The sequence below is a fragment of the Drosophila elegans genome, unplaced genomic scaffold (assembly GCF_018152505.1).
Source record: "Drosophila elegans isolate 14027-0461.03 unplaced genomic scaffold, ASM1815250v1 contig_149, whole genome shotgun sequence".
Taxonomy (NCBI): Eukaryota; Metazoa; Arthropoda; class Insecta; order Diptera; family Drosophilidae; genus Drosophila; species Drosophila elegans.
The window spans coordinates 16,191,676-16,207,500 of NW_024545513.1; the positions used below are offsets into that span (position 1 = coordinate 16,191,676).

Here is a 15,825-nt window from a genome sequence, read left to right on the forward strand (position 1 = left end):
TGGAGAGTGGCATTTTCTAGAGGTGGCCACAAGTCACAAAAGTCTATCGATATCGATTATATTTCACTTACCTATCGGCCATCTGCACAACACCGGCACGTAAATAAAATAAAATATTTGTCTTTTTTGAGTGGACACCTAAAATAATATTTATTTTTATTCTAATTAGGCTTTGCAGAGGAAAAGCACATAGCACGGCGGTCAGAAAAACAGAAGACACCCCATTAAACGATCGGAGGAGCTGGTGGCCGCCAGTTAAAGCTTTTTATTAGTGGTTTCTGTTCTGGAATTGAGCGAAAATGGTGTTTTACTTCAAGAGCAATATTGTCCAGCCGCCGGCACTGCTCTATATGGGGCGCGACAAGCACGAGAACGAGGAGCTGATCCGATGGGGCTGGCCGGAGGATGTGTGGTTCCATGTGCACGACCTGTCCTCGGCCCATGTGTACTTGCGGCTGCGGAAGGGGCAGACCATCGATGACATACCCAGCGATGTACTGGTGGATGCCGCCCAGCTGTGCAAGGCCAACAGCATCCAGGGCAACAAGGTGAACAACCTGGAGGTGGTCTACACCATGTGGGAGAACCTCAAGAAGACGCCGGACATGGAGCCCGGCCAGGTGGCCTATCACAACGAGAAGGCGGTGCGTCGCATCCGTTTGGAGAAGCGCATCAATGAGATTGTGAACCGCTTGAACAAGACCAAGACGGAGGAGGAGCACCCCGATTTTCGGGGACTGCGAGAGGCCCGAGATGCCGCCGAGCGCCAGGATCAGAAGAAACTGCAGCGGGAGCGCCGGGATCAGGAGAAGGAGGCCGCCAAGCAGCGTGCCCTAGAAGCGGAGCTGCGCAGCTACGCCTCGCTGCAGAAGAGCGAGAATATGCGCACCAACTATGATGCGGGCAACGAGTCGGATGACTTCATGTAGTCCCTGGGCAGGACCAAGTCCTGATGCACCCGCGCATTTATCCCGAACATCTCTCGCTGTCCTCAACATTTTTTTATTAAATCATACAGAAATCGTTTTGTAAATTACACAATCGTACTTATTTTATGTGGAAGATTTGTTGGTTGTGTTCCAATAATTCACCTAAAATCGCATAGTGCTTCCCTATGCATTTTGAATTTTTTTATATATGAAAATCGTTTTACCAATGGCCAAATTGTATTTATTTTGGTGGGCACACAGTAAAATTTTTAAAATTTCACGCATGAGATGAACATCTACCGATGCCTTTTGCTTTCAATTTTGAATTTATATTAAAATATTTGGTTTTTAAAACTGGCAGCTGTTATTTCTGTTATGGATTCGGTTGATATGTGTTTGTTCAATTTTGAATATTCGCGCTTTATTATACATGTACTAAAATCGATATTTTCCCCATGTTAAGTTAAAATTATATGCATGTTATTAACAGATCGTAAATTTAACATGAGAGTTAAATGTTATCAACTCTAACATTGTCTGTTAGCAAAATGAAACAGTCCGGCAGCTCTGCAGAAAATTTGAAATTTTGGCGGGAATCTAATCATAATCAAAATATAAAAAATCTCTTTTAACGACATGCTCAATTGGCTAAAATCCTTTATTGCATTGAAAACGATTCGCACCATCAGCTGACGCATTTCCCACAACTTTATTGCCTTTGGCAACATCTGCAGCATAAACCCTTTTTTTTTGCTTTCTTGGTCTTTCATATCTTCCTATTTTTTTCGCTCATCTTTGTAAGTGTTTATGGGCATATGAAGGGGGCGTTGGGTTGGCCTTTTCGGGTTCTGCTGTTTGCTGGCCGTTTTATGGCCTCACCGGCTTGTTGCCTTTTTGAGTTTCTGGACAATTTGCTGTCAGCACATGAATATGAATGGCTGCAAGGCTGACAAAACTGGGGTCATAGTCTCTCTCCCTTTTTTTTTTTTTTTGTTTTCGTTTTGGGAACGCACTCATTATCGGTCATTTTATTTTCACGCATTGTTCGCAACAACAATGGCAGCCAAACAACAAAGGGGAAGCCCCCGAAAATGCGAGAAACTTGATGAGGCTGCGTGTCCTTTTGATTATGCCATCCCAATCTCCTGCTTTTCCCAGTGTTTCGTCATTATGGCCAGTCGTAAACATTGATGACAGTGGGGCTGCACTCGGGTTACGCCTCCTTTTCGCACCGCACCGCCCCCTCTGATTGATTCCCGGCCGGCGCTTGTGGCTCTGTCCTCTCTGATTTAAAAACGACTCGGCGAAGATGTTTTATGGCCGCCTGGCAGACAACTTAGTTCTTCTCACAATAATAAAGTGGCACGACCATGAAAGTGGCCAATGACGGGGGTCACTGTCAAAGGAATCCCCTCGAAATCCCCTCAAAATCCCCCCGAAAACCCCCTCGGAAGCCCCCTCTTGGCCATCAGTCCCGGCAATCGCCGTCATTAATCAAACTGGCAACAGTAAGCTTCAACATTCCCCCCATTCCCCCGTCAACGAAAGCTTCTCGCTTTCGCTCCTTATTGCATTTGTCACCACAGCATGGCTGCACTGAGAAAATAAAGGCTTAAATACTTATGTTGTGTTCCCATTGTTTAACTAATACTTTAAAAAAAATTACGATTTTCTGTAAAAAATCTGGGAAATGATTTACGAAATTTGAAATCTTATACCTAGCTAAATTCGCCATAGAATTTCCAATGTACTTATACTTATACAAACTAGCCTGAACAAGACTGACATTTTCTCTCAGTGTCGACATCGGTGGGAAACCACACACATTGTTCTGGCGAAATGAAGGAGAAGAAGAGGGTCCATTTGCAGTCACAACATAATTAGCTGAACCATTCTGCCGCTTTCTTGGCTTTGACAAAAGACAGGCAAACCGATTGGCTCGTGGTCATTTATGTAGGTCGGAATGCAGCTGCATATGCAGCAACAATTAATCATGTTGGGGCTGCGGAAATAAAGTGGATGGGTGCATGAGGAAGTTTTGCCGGCTAAAAGCCAACACCCATGTTTTGGTAATCAAACTTCCTGTTTGCTTGCACTCGATGTGGGAGATGTGAGGGCAGCAAGTCGGTGTCCCAGTCCCGAACAATCTGGGCCATCACTTCTGCTGCCTGCTGGGGAAGCAGGTCATCCATCACATCTGCTGGACCGGACCAACTATTAGCAGGGGCCAGGGGGCATAAATTTCAGAAATATATTCCATCTTGATGGCAGATTCAGATGAGCTTCAGCCCTCAAAAAGCCAGTCTCTTGGCTAAAACCGGGCTATGGTTTATGAGTTATTAGGAAATGCAAATTGTGGAGAACTGATAGAACTTTGAAGCTCTAAAATATGTGGATAACTAGGGGGTTGAAATCACTACGTTTTAAAGGTTGCAGTAAAAAAAAACCTAGTTTTAAATAAATCCATTGGATTTCCAGACTCAAAATATATTGTTGCTTACTTATAGACTCCTTTTAAATGGATTAGAAAACCTTAGTGACTTTATTTTTAGAAACATTTACCTTATGGCATTATAAGGAAAATATTTCCGGATTACACAGAAATCTCAAGAGCTTTAAAATCAGCTGTAAAAATATCTCAAAGTATCCTGTGTATATTTGGAAATTACCTTTACATGCTAGACATTTTATACACATTGGAGTTGTACAATAAATTGCAATAATGGAGAAAATCCCATTCGCCATTCAGTGCTTTTTTGGGCCATCTAAAATTCTGATTTACGTTTATGACCCGCGGCATCAAAATAAAGCTGCAGCAATTAAAGTGATCGCTCATGTGGGAGTCGCTGGGAAAAGTCGGAAAAGCGTGTACTGCACTGAAAATTTTATGCGGTTGCCGTGGGACAAAAGGAAAAATAAGTGAATGGAAATGAAAATGAAAATGGGAACGTAGCTGGTGATGGGTATGGGGATGATGTTGAGAATGAGGAATGGGGAATGGGGAAGAGGAATTGCAAGTGCGCAATAGCTGTGTGTGTGTCCTTGCAACGAAAACGAGAACAAAAACGAAGACTTTGGGGGCGTTGAGGCTTTCGGCGTTTGTGCCCACAACAATAACAATTGCTGACGTGTGGATGCTGGGGATTCCATCTTAATGTCCCTCAGTGGACAAATCAAAGACAACGAAGAAAGAGCAAAGGAAGCAAATTAAAAAGCGGATCGCATCCAACTTAATCTAAGGGATATATCTCAATTCTGGGATATATTTGCACCAATCAAAATATAATTTCACTATGAATTGTTATAAGTGAAACGTACATATTTTATGAGTGCTTATTTTGGTGTACCTCACCCAAAATAAGACGTACAGTATACAGAATGGCATTTTGTTGACCTTAACTATTCTTCCACGGTCGAGCTCGAAAAATCAATTCTATGACCAATTTTCAAATTCGAGAAAAATTTCAAAATTTAAACATTTTAAGCTGTGAATGCCATTTGATTGGAAGTTGAATGACAAATTTAACAATGACTGACATTCCAACCTTTGACCATTTTTTCACAGAGTTTTGATACAAAAACTGCTTTTTGGAGAAAAAATAAAACATTTCCAGATTTACAAAATAAGAATTTTTTTTTGCGGTATTTTTTGAGTTTTTGGAGAAATAAGAAAATATAACATTACCAGAGGGTCTTTTTGTTGTAACTTGGCCAAAATATTACACACAGCCATAAGAATGACTGTTTTGTACAGCTGGCGTCCTATAAAATCCATCTCGAATGATTTCCAGAAAAAATAATTTAGTTTTGGTATAAAAATCGATTTTTGAAAGCGGTTTTTTTAAAAATGCCCATATTTCGCTTTTTTTTATAAGGGGGTACATCATCATTTTTTGCCGAAATTTGAAAACCTGGAAAAATTTTAGCTGTGAATGCCATTTGATTGGAAATTTTATGACAAATCCAACGATGCATGACATTCTAACTTCCGACTATTGTTTTCCAGGTTTTTCTTTATTAAAAAACTGGTTTTTAAACGATATTTTTCGGTTTTTTGAGAAATAAGAAAATAAAACGTTTCCAGAAAGTCCTTTTGTTGTAACTTGGCCAAAATATAACGCACATCCATAAAAATTACCGATTTGAGCAGCTGGCAACCTAACCTACCTATCCCAAATCGATTAAGATAATTAAATTTTTATTTGGTACAGAAACCGATTTTGTTTTTTTGTAAAATTTATTTGGAGATTTCTTTCTAGATTTACAACCTAATGAAACATTAAATATTTAGCTGTGAATGCCATTCGATTAGAAATTTTATGATGAGTTTACAACGGTTGACTGAAACACAAAGTTTTTGTTGTGCTTTTTCCGTTTTTTGACTGTCTGCAAAAAACACAATCTTTATTATGGTAAAATACAATTTCTTCTATAGTTTATGTTCCTATTGCTCACTTGCTTGTCCATGTCCCCAAATACCAAATGCAATTACCATAAGTGCGGTCTGACCCACAAGTTAATAAATCGAAAAGCACCCCCTAGAAAACCTATTGCTAAGCGCTTTTGATTAACCACTTGTGCTCAATTTTTACGCAGCCTCCACGGTCATGTCAATCAATCTTTGACACGCTGCCACAGAATTGGCCAGGATTTGCATGTCCATATTGCCATAGTGCAGGCAGCCAATGTCCTGTGCCCAAATGGGATACCCAAATTGGATATGGTCGTGTGGCTGAAATTAATTCACATTGTCATGCAGATTCCCATCGCCATCGCCATTATCATTGTTAAACGTTTTGTCGACTATGGCTTACGTTAACGTTTTAGCTGAACGCCCATAATTTTGGCCAAATTACGAGTGTTGGTAACAATGTTCATGACAGTTTTTTTGGGGTGGCAGTGTTTTTAGGAATTCCATGAGCTGACTGCGCTAAAATTCTTGTTAAATAAGCAATTTCTTGACACGTTTATGCTTTTCAGGATGTTTTATGATATTCATAATTTTATATGATAATAACCTTCAATTGATTTGCATTATTCAAAGGGAAAACTTATTCTTTGCGATTTTGTTCTTACATTTGCTATTATAAAGTTCGAATTAAGCTTGAGATAATATATTAAAACGTACAAGCCATCTGGTCTTAGTTAGGGGTATTTAAAACCTATAAAAAGGAAAAAACGAGTAAAAATAAAATTACATTTTAAGCTTGGTTAAGAGGCTATATCTTGTCCAATTTTTCATTGTAGCAGCTCAATAAAAAACTTGCTGGTTTAGGGGTCAATTCAACTGGTTTTGAGATCTCTATATACCAGTAGTAAGGCTACACCACAATCTTCAAGACCCCTCCCAAAATGTGTCAATTGGTTTTCTGGCAAGCTGCAGCTTCAGGGGCGGAGTAAAGGAGGGGTGTCATTTGATTTGTGGCCTGCGGCGGCGACAAAGTCGTTCTTCTCCTCATTCTCTTCGCTGCATCAACAGTGTTACCCAGTGCTGTCACAATTGTCTTCATAAAAATGAAAGAAGCATATTTATTATTACCCCAAGTGTAAAATAAAATCTAAAAAAAATAATAGGTATATAAAAATATTCCATGAATTTTGTCAGTTTAAATCATAGTATTAGCTTACAACGATAGACTGATATTATTTTGTAATTTCCTAGCCCTTGAAAAGGCAGCTCTAATGACATCATAAATTGCCTGCACTTGAACCCGATGGCCGAGATGGTCGAGATGGCCAAAATGGTCGAGATGGCCAAAATGGTCGAGATGGCCAGACATGGAATGGCTTCCGTTTATTGGTGCCACCACCACGCCCCTTTGCCGCCCCATGTCCATTTACGCGCCTGTTTCTGTCCGTCTTGTCAAATGTGTTTATGGTCAAAAGCCCCCTCACATCCCCTTACCCACCACAAAGTTCCAATACCGCCGAAAACCGAGGAAAACCAATCGAACCGCCCAAAGTCGGACGACATCTGTGAAATGTTGCCCGTTTATGGGGTCTCAGCGTGGGGCGACACCAATTTACCCCCGATCCGAAAAATGCGATTTGGTGGGAGTCGAAAGCAAATAGCTTTATACTTTATTGCACGCCCATACACCATAAACACTTTAGCCGAAACATTACGATGAACATCTGCCCTTTGAATTGGTCATAACTCAATTGAACCTTTTAAATAAGTCAATCCCAAAGGATCAATCCTTAAACTTTATATATATATATATATTATTTTTGAAAGCCCCAAATAAACACATACGGTTTGCTTCAAATATAATTTTTAATCGAATTCATCAAAATGTTTATATAATATTTTTATACATGTATATATATTTAATGTATACATAGTTTAGTTTTTGATATAGTACACATGTGTATATATAATTGGTTTTGCTCAGGCCCTTGTAAATATTGTAAACAAGTTAATTAATCATTAATATTCAACAATTTCGTTTTTTGTTTTTTGGTTTTCTGAGTTGTGAGGAAAAAGTGTCTGACTGGGTGAGTTATCGTTAAGTTGAGGTTATATTTTAAGTTGTAGTTATAGGTATAGTGTACATTGATCCACATATTTCCCACTAGACTTTTTGTTAGTGACTTACTCTGTAATCTGTAGTTTTCTTAGGCCTAAAGTATAATTCTCAGCTTTGGTTTAGTTTACTTCGAACTGGATGGGTTTTTGGTTTACAGGTCCCCCAGGAGACCCAAGGAATTTAAAGCTTTCGTTAGTTAGTTGTTCATTTTCCACCTCGTTTTTAATCCCCTATCCTCGTTTTTCGCTCCATCATTTGCATACTTTTCCAGTTTTTTTTTTGTTGGTTGGTCGAAATTACTTAAGTTAAGATACATTTTAAAGTGCAATACAGAGGTGCTGGGAAAACATATTATTACGGGAAGTTTGGTCAAGTTTCAAGTTGTATGCTGATTGATTTTTGAGCTTTGGGCTTACGAACTAAACAGTTTCGCGGATATAATTATTTACTTTAAGTGTATACATTTGTTTGTTTAACAATTAGCTCTGTCATCCAATGTTGTGAAGAAGGAAAAAGGAGGTTAGGCATAGACTACATTGAGTAACACTGGATAGGGCTAAGAATACTCTAAGATAGATATTTCTACATATTTTCGGTATGTTTAGCTGATAACTTCGTGTGTGAACTGTGCACTTCACAGCAGTTAACTGGTCCTAAATAAAAAATTGACTCAAATTGACTCTGTGCCAGCACAGAAATAAATATGTGCGACAGAGATAGTAAGGAAATGTCATAGAGTTAGTTGTGAGTGGTAAGTACAGATATTGTTGCAATTATTGGACAGTGCTATTCCGTCTCCATCGATCCCTGCTCAAATTAAAATGAAAACCATATCTTTACTTTTACATAATTCAATTTTTCTTCGGTTTTTGAAAATAAAAGTAGGTTAATAAACCTTAAACTTATCATGGAAAATTGTGGTAACAAAATTCCTTGTATTTCTTAAAGCCTTGATGTTTTGAAAATCGTTCTGGTCTTAAAAACGTCAGCGCGGTCGTCCAAAAGTATGCTAAGTTGTCAACAACATTCTATTCTACAAACACACCAAATACAGAAAATATTGTATTGCATACTTTTAGACACCGGACTCTTTATTTAATTGAACTGCTTTATAAATTCAGAAATATATATGTTTCTGAAATACATTTAGTTTGAAAAACGGACCACACACTCGCACTTCACACACTCCACTGACTTACGAACTGACTTAGCACTCTCTCCCATGGATCCTCAGCCGAAGGGCTTCCATTTCGCCACGCAATCCTACACCTGCTCGGCACTCTCGTCCAGAACCATCGAGTGCAGGTCCATCGCCGAGCGGGTCTTCCTCGGGGGCCGCGGCATCAGGTAGTGACTGGTACTGGCCCCCACAAACACCGAATTCTGGCGCGGACGCGACGCCGACACATGCGAGGCGTAGCCTGGAAAACACACACACATACACACGAATTAATGGATAATGGTTCAGTTTCGGGATAAATTAGTGGCCGGGGGTCACACATTTGCTCCTGGTGGCGTAGCAATCAGGAGGGCATGAATGTCAACCCGTGGATTTGCTGAGGCGAGTCGAAATGTTTTGGTGATGGGTGCGTGAAATGTATGGTAAGTTATTAAAGCGGACAGTGATTTTGTCATACCTAAATTAATACTTAATCTAAATTTATATGAAATTAAATCCTAGGTTACTTTAAAGGTAAATTAAAGTGTGCAATAAAAAGAAAAACATCGTCTTGTGGAATTAATCAAACGGACTTTCTAATTCTAAATATATTATTTCTACTCTTATATATCTTTTAAAGTATTGTTGTTTTTATTCCCATATAAAAATATTTTATAATATGTATACTTACAAAAAAAAATGTTGCACATATTTAAAAACAAATGAAATATAAACATATTTCAAAACAATTACTTTTTGACCTTTTTTTGTAACCATAAGCTATAATTTATCATAGAACTTCGAATAAATAAAATAAATCAATTTCATATCTCGTAGTCAACATGTTTGGTTTAAATTAGTTTTAATTGCTGTTCAATATATGTGTTTCATTACCCAAGCGCCAAATTGATGAACAGCATGTGGTTAGTAAAATGCTTTTAAATTCCCGATGCCGTTGTTAGTATAAATTTTTAATTTTTAGGTCAGCATCGAACATGCTTTACACTTCGTGTCACGTGCTCCGCTTTGCTTTTTGCTTTCAGCGATTGGGGAAACCCCTCTGCGTCGTTGTCCTGACTCAACTTAATAGACTTTCCGCTGCGGAACGGAGGCCTCAACTCAGCATTCGCACCGCCTTGCCCTCTGCAGATTTACCCACATTATCATCAGCTCTATCTGCATTCCCCAGCAGAGCCAAAAAAAAGTACAATTTTCGTTTAATTTATTTTATCTTAACATTGAACTATTGCCTTTAATTTTCTAATGTACGTTTTTTTGTATATTCCTTTTCTTCTAACAAATGTAAGCCAAACGTTATAGTGATAGATATATTACTTAGATTTATTTCCTTTTTATTGAACCCCTATCTATTTTGAATTTTTTTGTATTTAAAAAAATTTGTTATCAATTTAAAGATTTAAATCTGCTCTTGCACATAAAACATGCATCTTACTCCTCTTTTCTTCCTGTCCATGTGTTCGTTGGGTTTCCTCGAGATTTAATTGCGTAACTCTGGAGGGGATGTGGATGTGGAGCGCAAAAAATCTAAGAGGAACCCCCCACCAACCAGCAGGGGCATTTAAAATGTACTGTTATTTGCTTCGCTGTCTTTACTCCGCGAGCAACTTAATTGTCTGGCAAATCATTAAAAAAAAGTCCTGGGTTCGGGATACGGGGCGGCAAAGTGACTACAACTAAATGCTGTATTTACCAGCTTCATTGGGGGCGTGGCAGTGGGAGGGACGGCGGCGTTAACGAACGCTTCAAATAGCGCACATTACGCATAAGTATTTCGATTCGCATCGACTTTGCAGGAACATGGGGGTCGTTTAAATAGGAGGGATTACTATTAAGCTGCAAGGGATTGGCAATGAGAACAGATGTCTGCATATGTTAACCAGTTCATTAAATTCAAGCGTGTCTCAGCTGTATCACAAGAACATGAATAAATTTAAATTGAATTAGAGCTAGCAAAAATCCTTTTTATATCAACAAGCAGACAAAACTATCTTATAAAACTATCATTCATAGTCATTTTAATTTAATTCTTTGTAAAATTATAACTTTTATTAGCATAGTTTGATTTAAGTCTGTTTGTCTAAAACAATTATTAATTTTCGTGTTAATTTTCCAAAAATTGTACTTGGTGAATAGTGCCTTCAATATGCGTTGTATATAATAAATAAAATAAAAAAAAAATGCGGCACTTCAACAAATTGTTTTATCTTTAATATTAAAAATAAGTATTCAAAAATAAAACTAGTTAATATTAATAAAAAAAAGGTAAGAAAACTGTGGTGCGCCATTTTGTTAAGAAAACCAATTTATAAATTAGACTTAAATTTTAACTAATGTACACTTAAATCTATTATCATGTAAAACTTGTGAAACGTATAATCTATTCCTAAAATTTTTAATATATTTTGAGTCACTGTGTCGCTCTTGGCGACGCACTAAAGTATGCAGCACAAGTTTCGAATACTTTGAGCTCGATGGATGTTCGAATTTAATTGCATTCAGTTCGGTTTGATGGGTGATTGGGGATGGGTGGTAAGGGGAGGAAAAAAATAAAAGGGGGCGTATAAAAGGACACACGAATGGCGTACATACCCTTGGCATACATGTTGGGATTATAGGCCGCAAATTGACACGTCGGCATATTGAGATTGTGTACCATACCCATCGACATTCGCGACACGGAGGAGCGCTACAAAAAAAAAAAAAATATGTATATCAAGCGATGCATTTACTATATATAGCTTAAGTTAATTCACAACTACTCAAAATAAAATAAAATTCGAATGGGTAAAAGAAGACTGCAGGTCAAAGCTGTAGCAATAAATTTATACACTTCTTCTTTTGTTACAAATAAATATTAAAAATATATGCCATTTTATAGTGATCTCAAAAAATTCATAGGGCTTTGTAATTGAAAAATCTAAAAATATACAACAGCAAAAAAATAACTTTGTCCTGTTAAGAAGTGAAGGGAATTCTTGATACAAAATAATGAATGAATAATGACTATACCTTTTAAATTATAATAACTGTTAAATTATAGGTTTTTAAACTGATAAGCATAATAATATATAAGTTGCCAAACTTTTCTTGCCAGGTACAAATTAAATTCAAATAAATTTCATATAATATATCTACGTAGGTTGAAAAGCTGAACTATTTACAAAGATGGATCTTACCTGGTGAGTAGTGACTGCATCCAGGTCGACCAGTGGACAGGAGCTGCGGTGCTGCTGCTGGAACTTGGGCTGATATGGCTCCAGCATCCGGATCTTGCCCCATCGGTTAAAGAAGAGCATGATGGCGCCCACCCAGAGGACCAGGACCAGGCCCACAATCAGGACCTCTTCGGTGCGAACGATGATCTTGGGTCCTGCAAGATTACGCGCAAATGCCATTTGTTTATTTATTTTCAATGTATGCAATCGAATGTTCCTTTTCGCCATAAATATTATGGATTTGTTTGGATTGTAAACTGGTCGCACGTGCCGCACGTAAATAACTCAAGAGTCAGGCTCGAATTCAATTATCGTCGATGTGAAATCTCCGCGATAAACAAATGGCAGTGGGATTTGGCATTGGGATTTATTAAGCAACCGAATCAGCGACTTTAGCCCGTCAAATCCAGCCAAGGGATTTTGTTTCCAGGTGGTGAAGTTACGCGAGTGCAAGGAAAATTCAATATTTGCAAAAGGAAAATGTATCCAAAGGATACGGCTACATGTGTGGCATACCCTTGGAAAATTATTATTCCAAAAGTGAAAACACCTCTAATCCCACTCATGTCGTTCCTAATCTATGCTCATTTGAAATTGGTTATTACCAAATCAGGCAGGATTTACATTAATTTAGGGAATAACATATTATTAACCAGCATTTGCGGAGCGTTTATTTGTATAGACAAAAACAGTCTCCTACACATGTAGAGAAAATAGTTTTGTACTGTTTGGAAGCCACACGAAAGTCAACCAATTAAAGTTTGACATACGTTTTTTTTTTACCTGAAACTTTTATTTTGCAATTTATTTCGCACTTAAAGCAATGATTTGCGAAATTAGCCTCATAAAATTGCATTTTCTTGTGCGTTTATTCTAGAAATGTTTTTACTCTTAAAATGTAAAAAGTAAAAATGCCAGTTTTACTAGCGTAATAAAGACAATTAAAAATGAGGTTCGATAGAGGGAGTATAATTAAACCCACCTGTCTCTTCGGTAGTCGTATTGGAGGCCCCTGTTGTGGCACCTGTTGTGAATCCATCGTCCACCTCCTGGCTCCCCAGTTCCCCAATATAATCCTCGCTGCCATTCGAGGACGCTGAGGACGAGGAGGGCGGTGATATGGGAGCGGTTTGTTCGACCTCCACTAGGAAATTTGTGCCCCGCCAGCCGGAGCCCCATTCTGCGGGGTTTCGAAAAGCGGAATATTGAATCAGAATCGGGGATTACATGGGACAACTCACCTTCCGACAAACTGGCTGCAGTGGTGACCTCCTCGGCAAAAACTTCCAAACGCACAACTAAAATTAGATAAAGATAAGTTAAGATTTTAATATATTCATATTAACCATTTAATAAATTGCAATATAGGTGGTGACTACAGAAATCACTGAGGCATTTCGACCACACTAAAAAGTTTTCAAAAGTTGTGGTCTTTCGAAAAAATCCAACAGACTTTTCGACTCAAAATAAATTGATGCTTACGTTTACACTCTCAATAAAAATATGAACAAACGAGTGTAGTTCTAAACTTAATTGTACTAATTTCCTTATTAATTCAATCATCACACCCATAGAATGTATTCCCTTTTAAACAGATTTTATAATGCACAAACTTTAAAGAAAATCTAGAAAAAAACTTGATACAAGCGAGAAGCATTTCAAAGTCAACTTGAGTTTGTGGCAAGTGGCAGCTTGGAAAATATTATCCCATGCTCGAAAGGACGGACATCGTCAGGAAAATGTGCTTGGAAATGCCCTACCGCCCCCAAAGAAAATGCAATAAACACTCTGCAAACAGATTTGATGGCCGAGGAATTATGCCAAGTTTTGCACTTGAAAACTCCCTCTATTATGCAATCGTGCAGCACTTAAAGGATCGTACATGGCCATGCTTATGCCCAGATGATTGCTTTGAAGGTCTGAATGGGGTGATTGTGGGTGGCTGTGGGTGGTTGTGGGTGTAATGTTCATGTGGGAGTGTCAAGGATGAAGTTTTCCAGACGCTGACGTCGGTGAAAGTTTGACTAAAGTGCTGCGACTACATATGCAAATGTGGGTGGCTAGGGGTTTGGTGTGAAAAGGTCTGGGCATCTACCTCCATTTCACACCCTTGACGAAATAACTTTCTGTAGTTATTTAGTGCATTAAAAGTTAGCAACCCTTGAGGCCGATGCGTGTGTTTGTGCGTTTCGATGATAAATGTGTCAGAAAGGGCCAGGGCTGAAAATGAAAACCAGACCCATGGCAAAAACCATCCAACCAAGTACCACAACAACCACAAAGGCCTGCGAACAGGTGGTGCTTGCAACCACCTCCTAAAATCCTCCTCAAAGAGCTGATAACACTGTAAAATAAATATTTTTATATTTTATAAAATACTAATTTGGAAACTGGTTTGGATACTTTAATAAAAAACGTTTGATTAGAAATGTTATAGAAATCTATGGAAAATTCTTATTTATTTTAAACATTCCCATTTTCACAAAATTTTTTATTTAAAACAAAAAGGATATTTTGGTATAGTATCAATGGTAATTGAGGTGAGGTTTTTAAAAATAACATAGTGTTCAGAGAAGTGATTACAATCAAAGAATAACTTATTTAAATTAAAATTTCGAATTTTAATAATCTATTCCAGTGTAGCCAGTGAGAGCAAAATGTAGCCATGAATTAAAGGGAATGGGTCATTAGATTGGCCAGTCAGCCTGTTAGGCAAACGACCTTGAAAGCGTTTAGCGCCCAGCTGCCCCTCCTGTTCCCCTTCCCCAACCCTTGGAAGCAGAGAGCTGGTCCAGCCATGAACTATTTATTTAGTTGCTTCATTTGCCTAATTTGCTTAATTACATGTGTTCGACGATGGGCTCAAATCTATGCCCGAAATGAGCTAATTAACATGCGCAAATTATACGCAATTCCCACAGGGATAAGTACAAAGGATGTGCCATAAAAGGAGGGGATTTTCCGACGAAGAGTGCGGGGAAAAAGCAACCTTACTATATGCCAAATTTCCCCGTAATTTATGAATGAAAAGCGACAGAACAGGAGAGAGAGAGGCAAAAAACCAGACATTGTAATGAACTGAGAAAAGTGTAATAAAAATCAAATTAGGCGGAGAGAGGAGAAAAGGAAAAGGGTAAAGTGCAAAACCGGAAGGGAAAATCGCTGCAGGTAAGGCTAATCTAAATTTCCTTCTTCCTCTTAGTTTCCCCGATTTTCTCTCGATTTTTTTTTCGGTTATCTCTTGCTTTTCCTGTGTGTGTGCGTGTGTGTGTGTCACCAGCTTGGAATTGGCCATTAAATGCTCATTAGAGTAAACAAATAACCCACAACAAGAACGACGGAATGCAATTTTAATAATCAGTAGCTGAGGCACAAGGACCAGGAGTACATTTAAGAATGAGCAGCACGAACAAGGACTCAGCCGGCAATTAACAAAAACATTTTGCGCAATTTGTGACTCACCAACTGGGGTTTTCAGTTACGGAGATGAGCAATGGGTCTGGAGACAATTAAATATGAAATTATTTCAAAGTAGGAGAAGCACTATTTGCATATATTGCTTACACACAGCTCAGAATTAGCCAGACAGAGAGATGAATTTAATTAAACTAACACTGTGTACACACTATACACATTATATTAAGCAGCAGCTAAATCTTTCAGAGGAATCAATTAAATTTTAATTCATATATTAGTGTATAATATATAAATGGATGTTTAGTGAAAAACATATATATTATTTAAATAAGGTGTTGAACAAAGATTTCAAATTCATTTCAATTGATTAATGTTTTCTTAAGCATTTTACTGTACTGAAGACGAATTAAATAGATTTTAAACATAAATAAAGGAATAAAATGAGCAATGAGTTAATTTCATTATCTGTAGGGAAAATAATGAAAGCCTTTAAGTTTTAAGCAATGGAATACTGACATGTATTACTATTAGTAATCTAAATCAAATATCTCATA

General features: G+C 38.0%; 2 protein-coding genes across 2 annotated transcripts in view; one reads left to right on the forward strand and one right to left on the reverse strand.

Moving 5' to 3' along the window:
* Positions 1–14: 14 nt before the first annotated feature.
* LOC108137575 (coiled-coil domain-containing protein 25) lies at positions 15–1,156 on the forward strand. The gene is made up of 2 exons (XM_017259301.2): positions 15–99; positions 170–1,156. The coding sequence occupies exon 2, from the start codon at positions 300–302 to the stop codon at positions 927–929; it is 630 nt and encodes a 209-aa protein (XP_017114790.1). The 5' UTR covers positions 15–99; positions 170–299; the 3' UTR covers positions 930–1,156.
* Positions 1,157–7,270: 6,114 nt separating this feature from the next.
* Positions 7,271–15,825, reverse strand: part of LOC108137744 — a 44,304-nt gene continuing 35,749 nt past the window's right edge. Inside the window, exons 2-6 of the mRNA XM_017259644.2 lie at positions 13,096–13,152; positions 12,837–13,034; positions 11,816–12,009; positions 11,229–11,325; positions 7,271–8,880 (exon numbers count right to left, since the gene is read on the reverse strand). Coding sequence (XP_017115133.1) covers positions 8,723–8,880; positions 11,229–11,325; positions 11,816–12,009; positions 12,837–13,034; positions 13,096–13,152 — 704 coding nt within the window. The 3' untranslated portion in view covers positions 7,271–8,722. The remainder of the gene's footprint in view (positions 8,881–11,228; positions 11,326–11,815; positions 12,010–12,836; positions 13,035–13,095; positions 13,153–15,825) is intronic.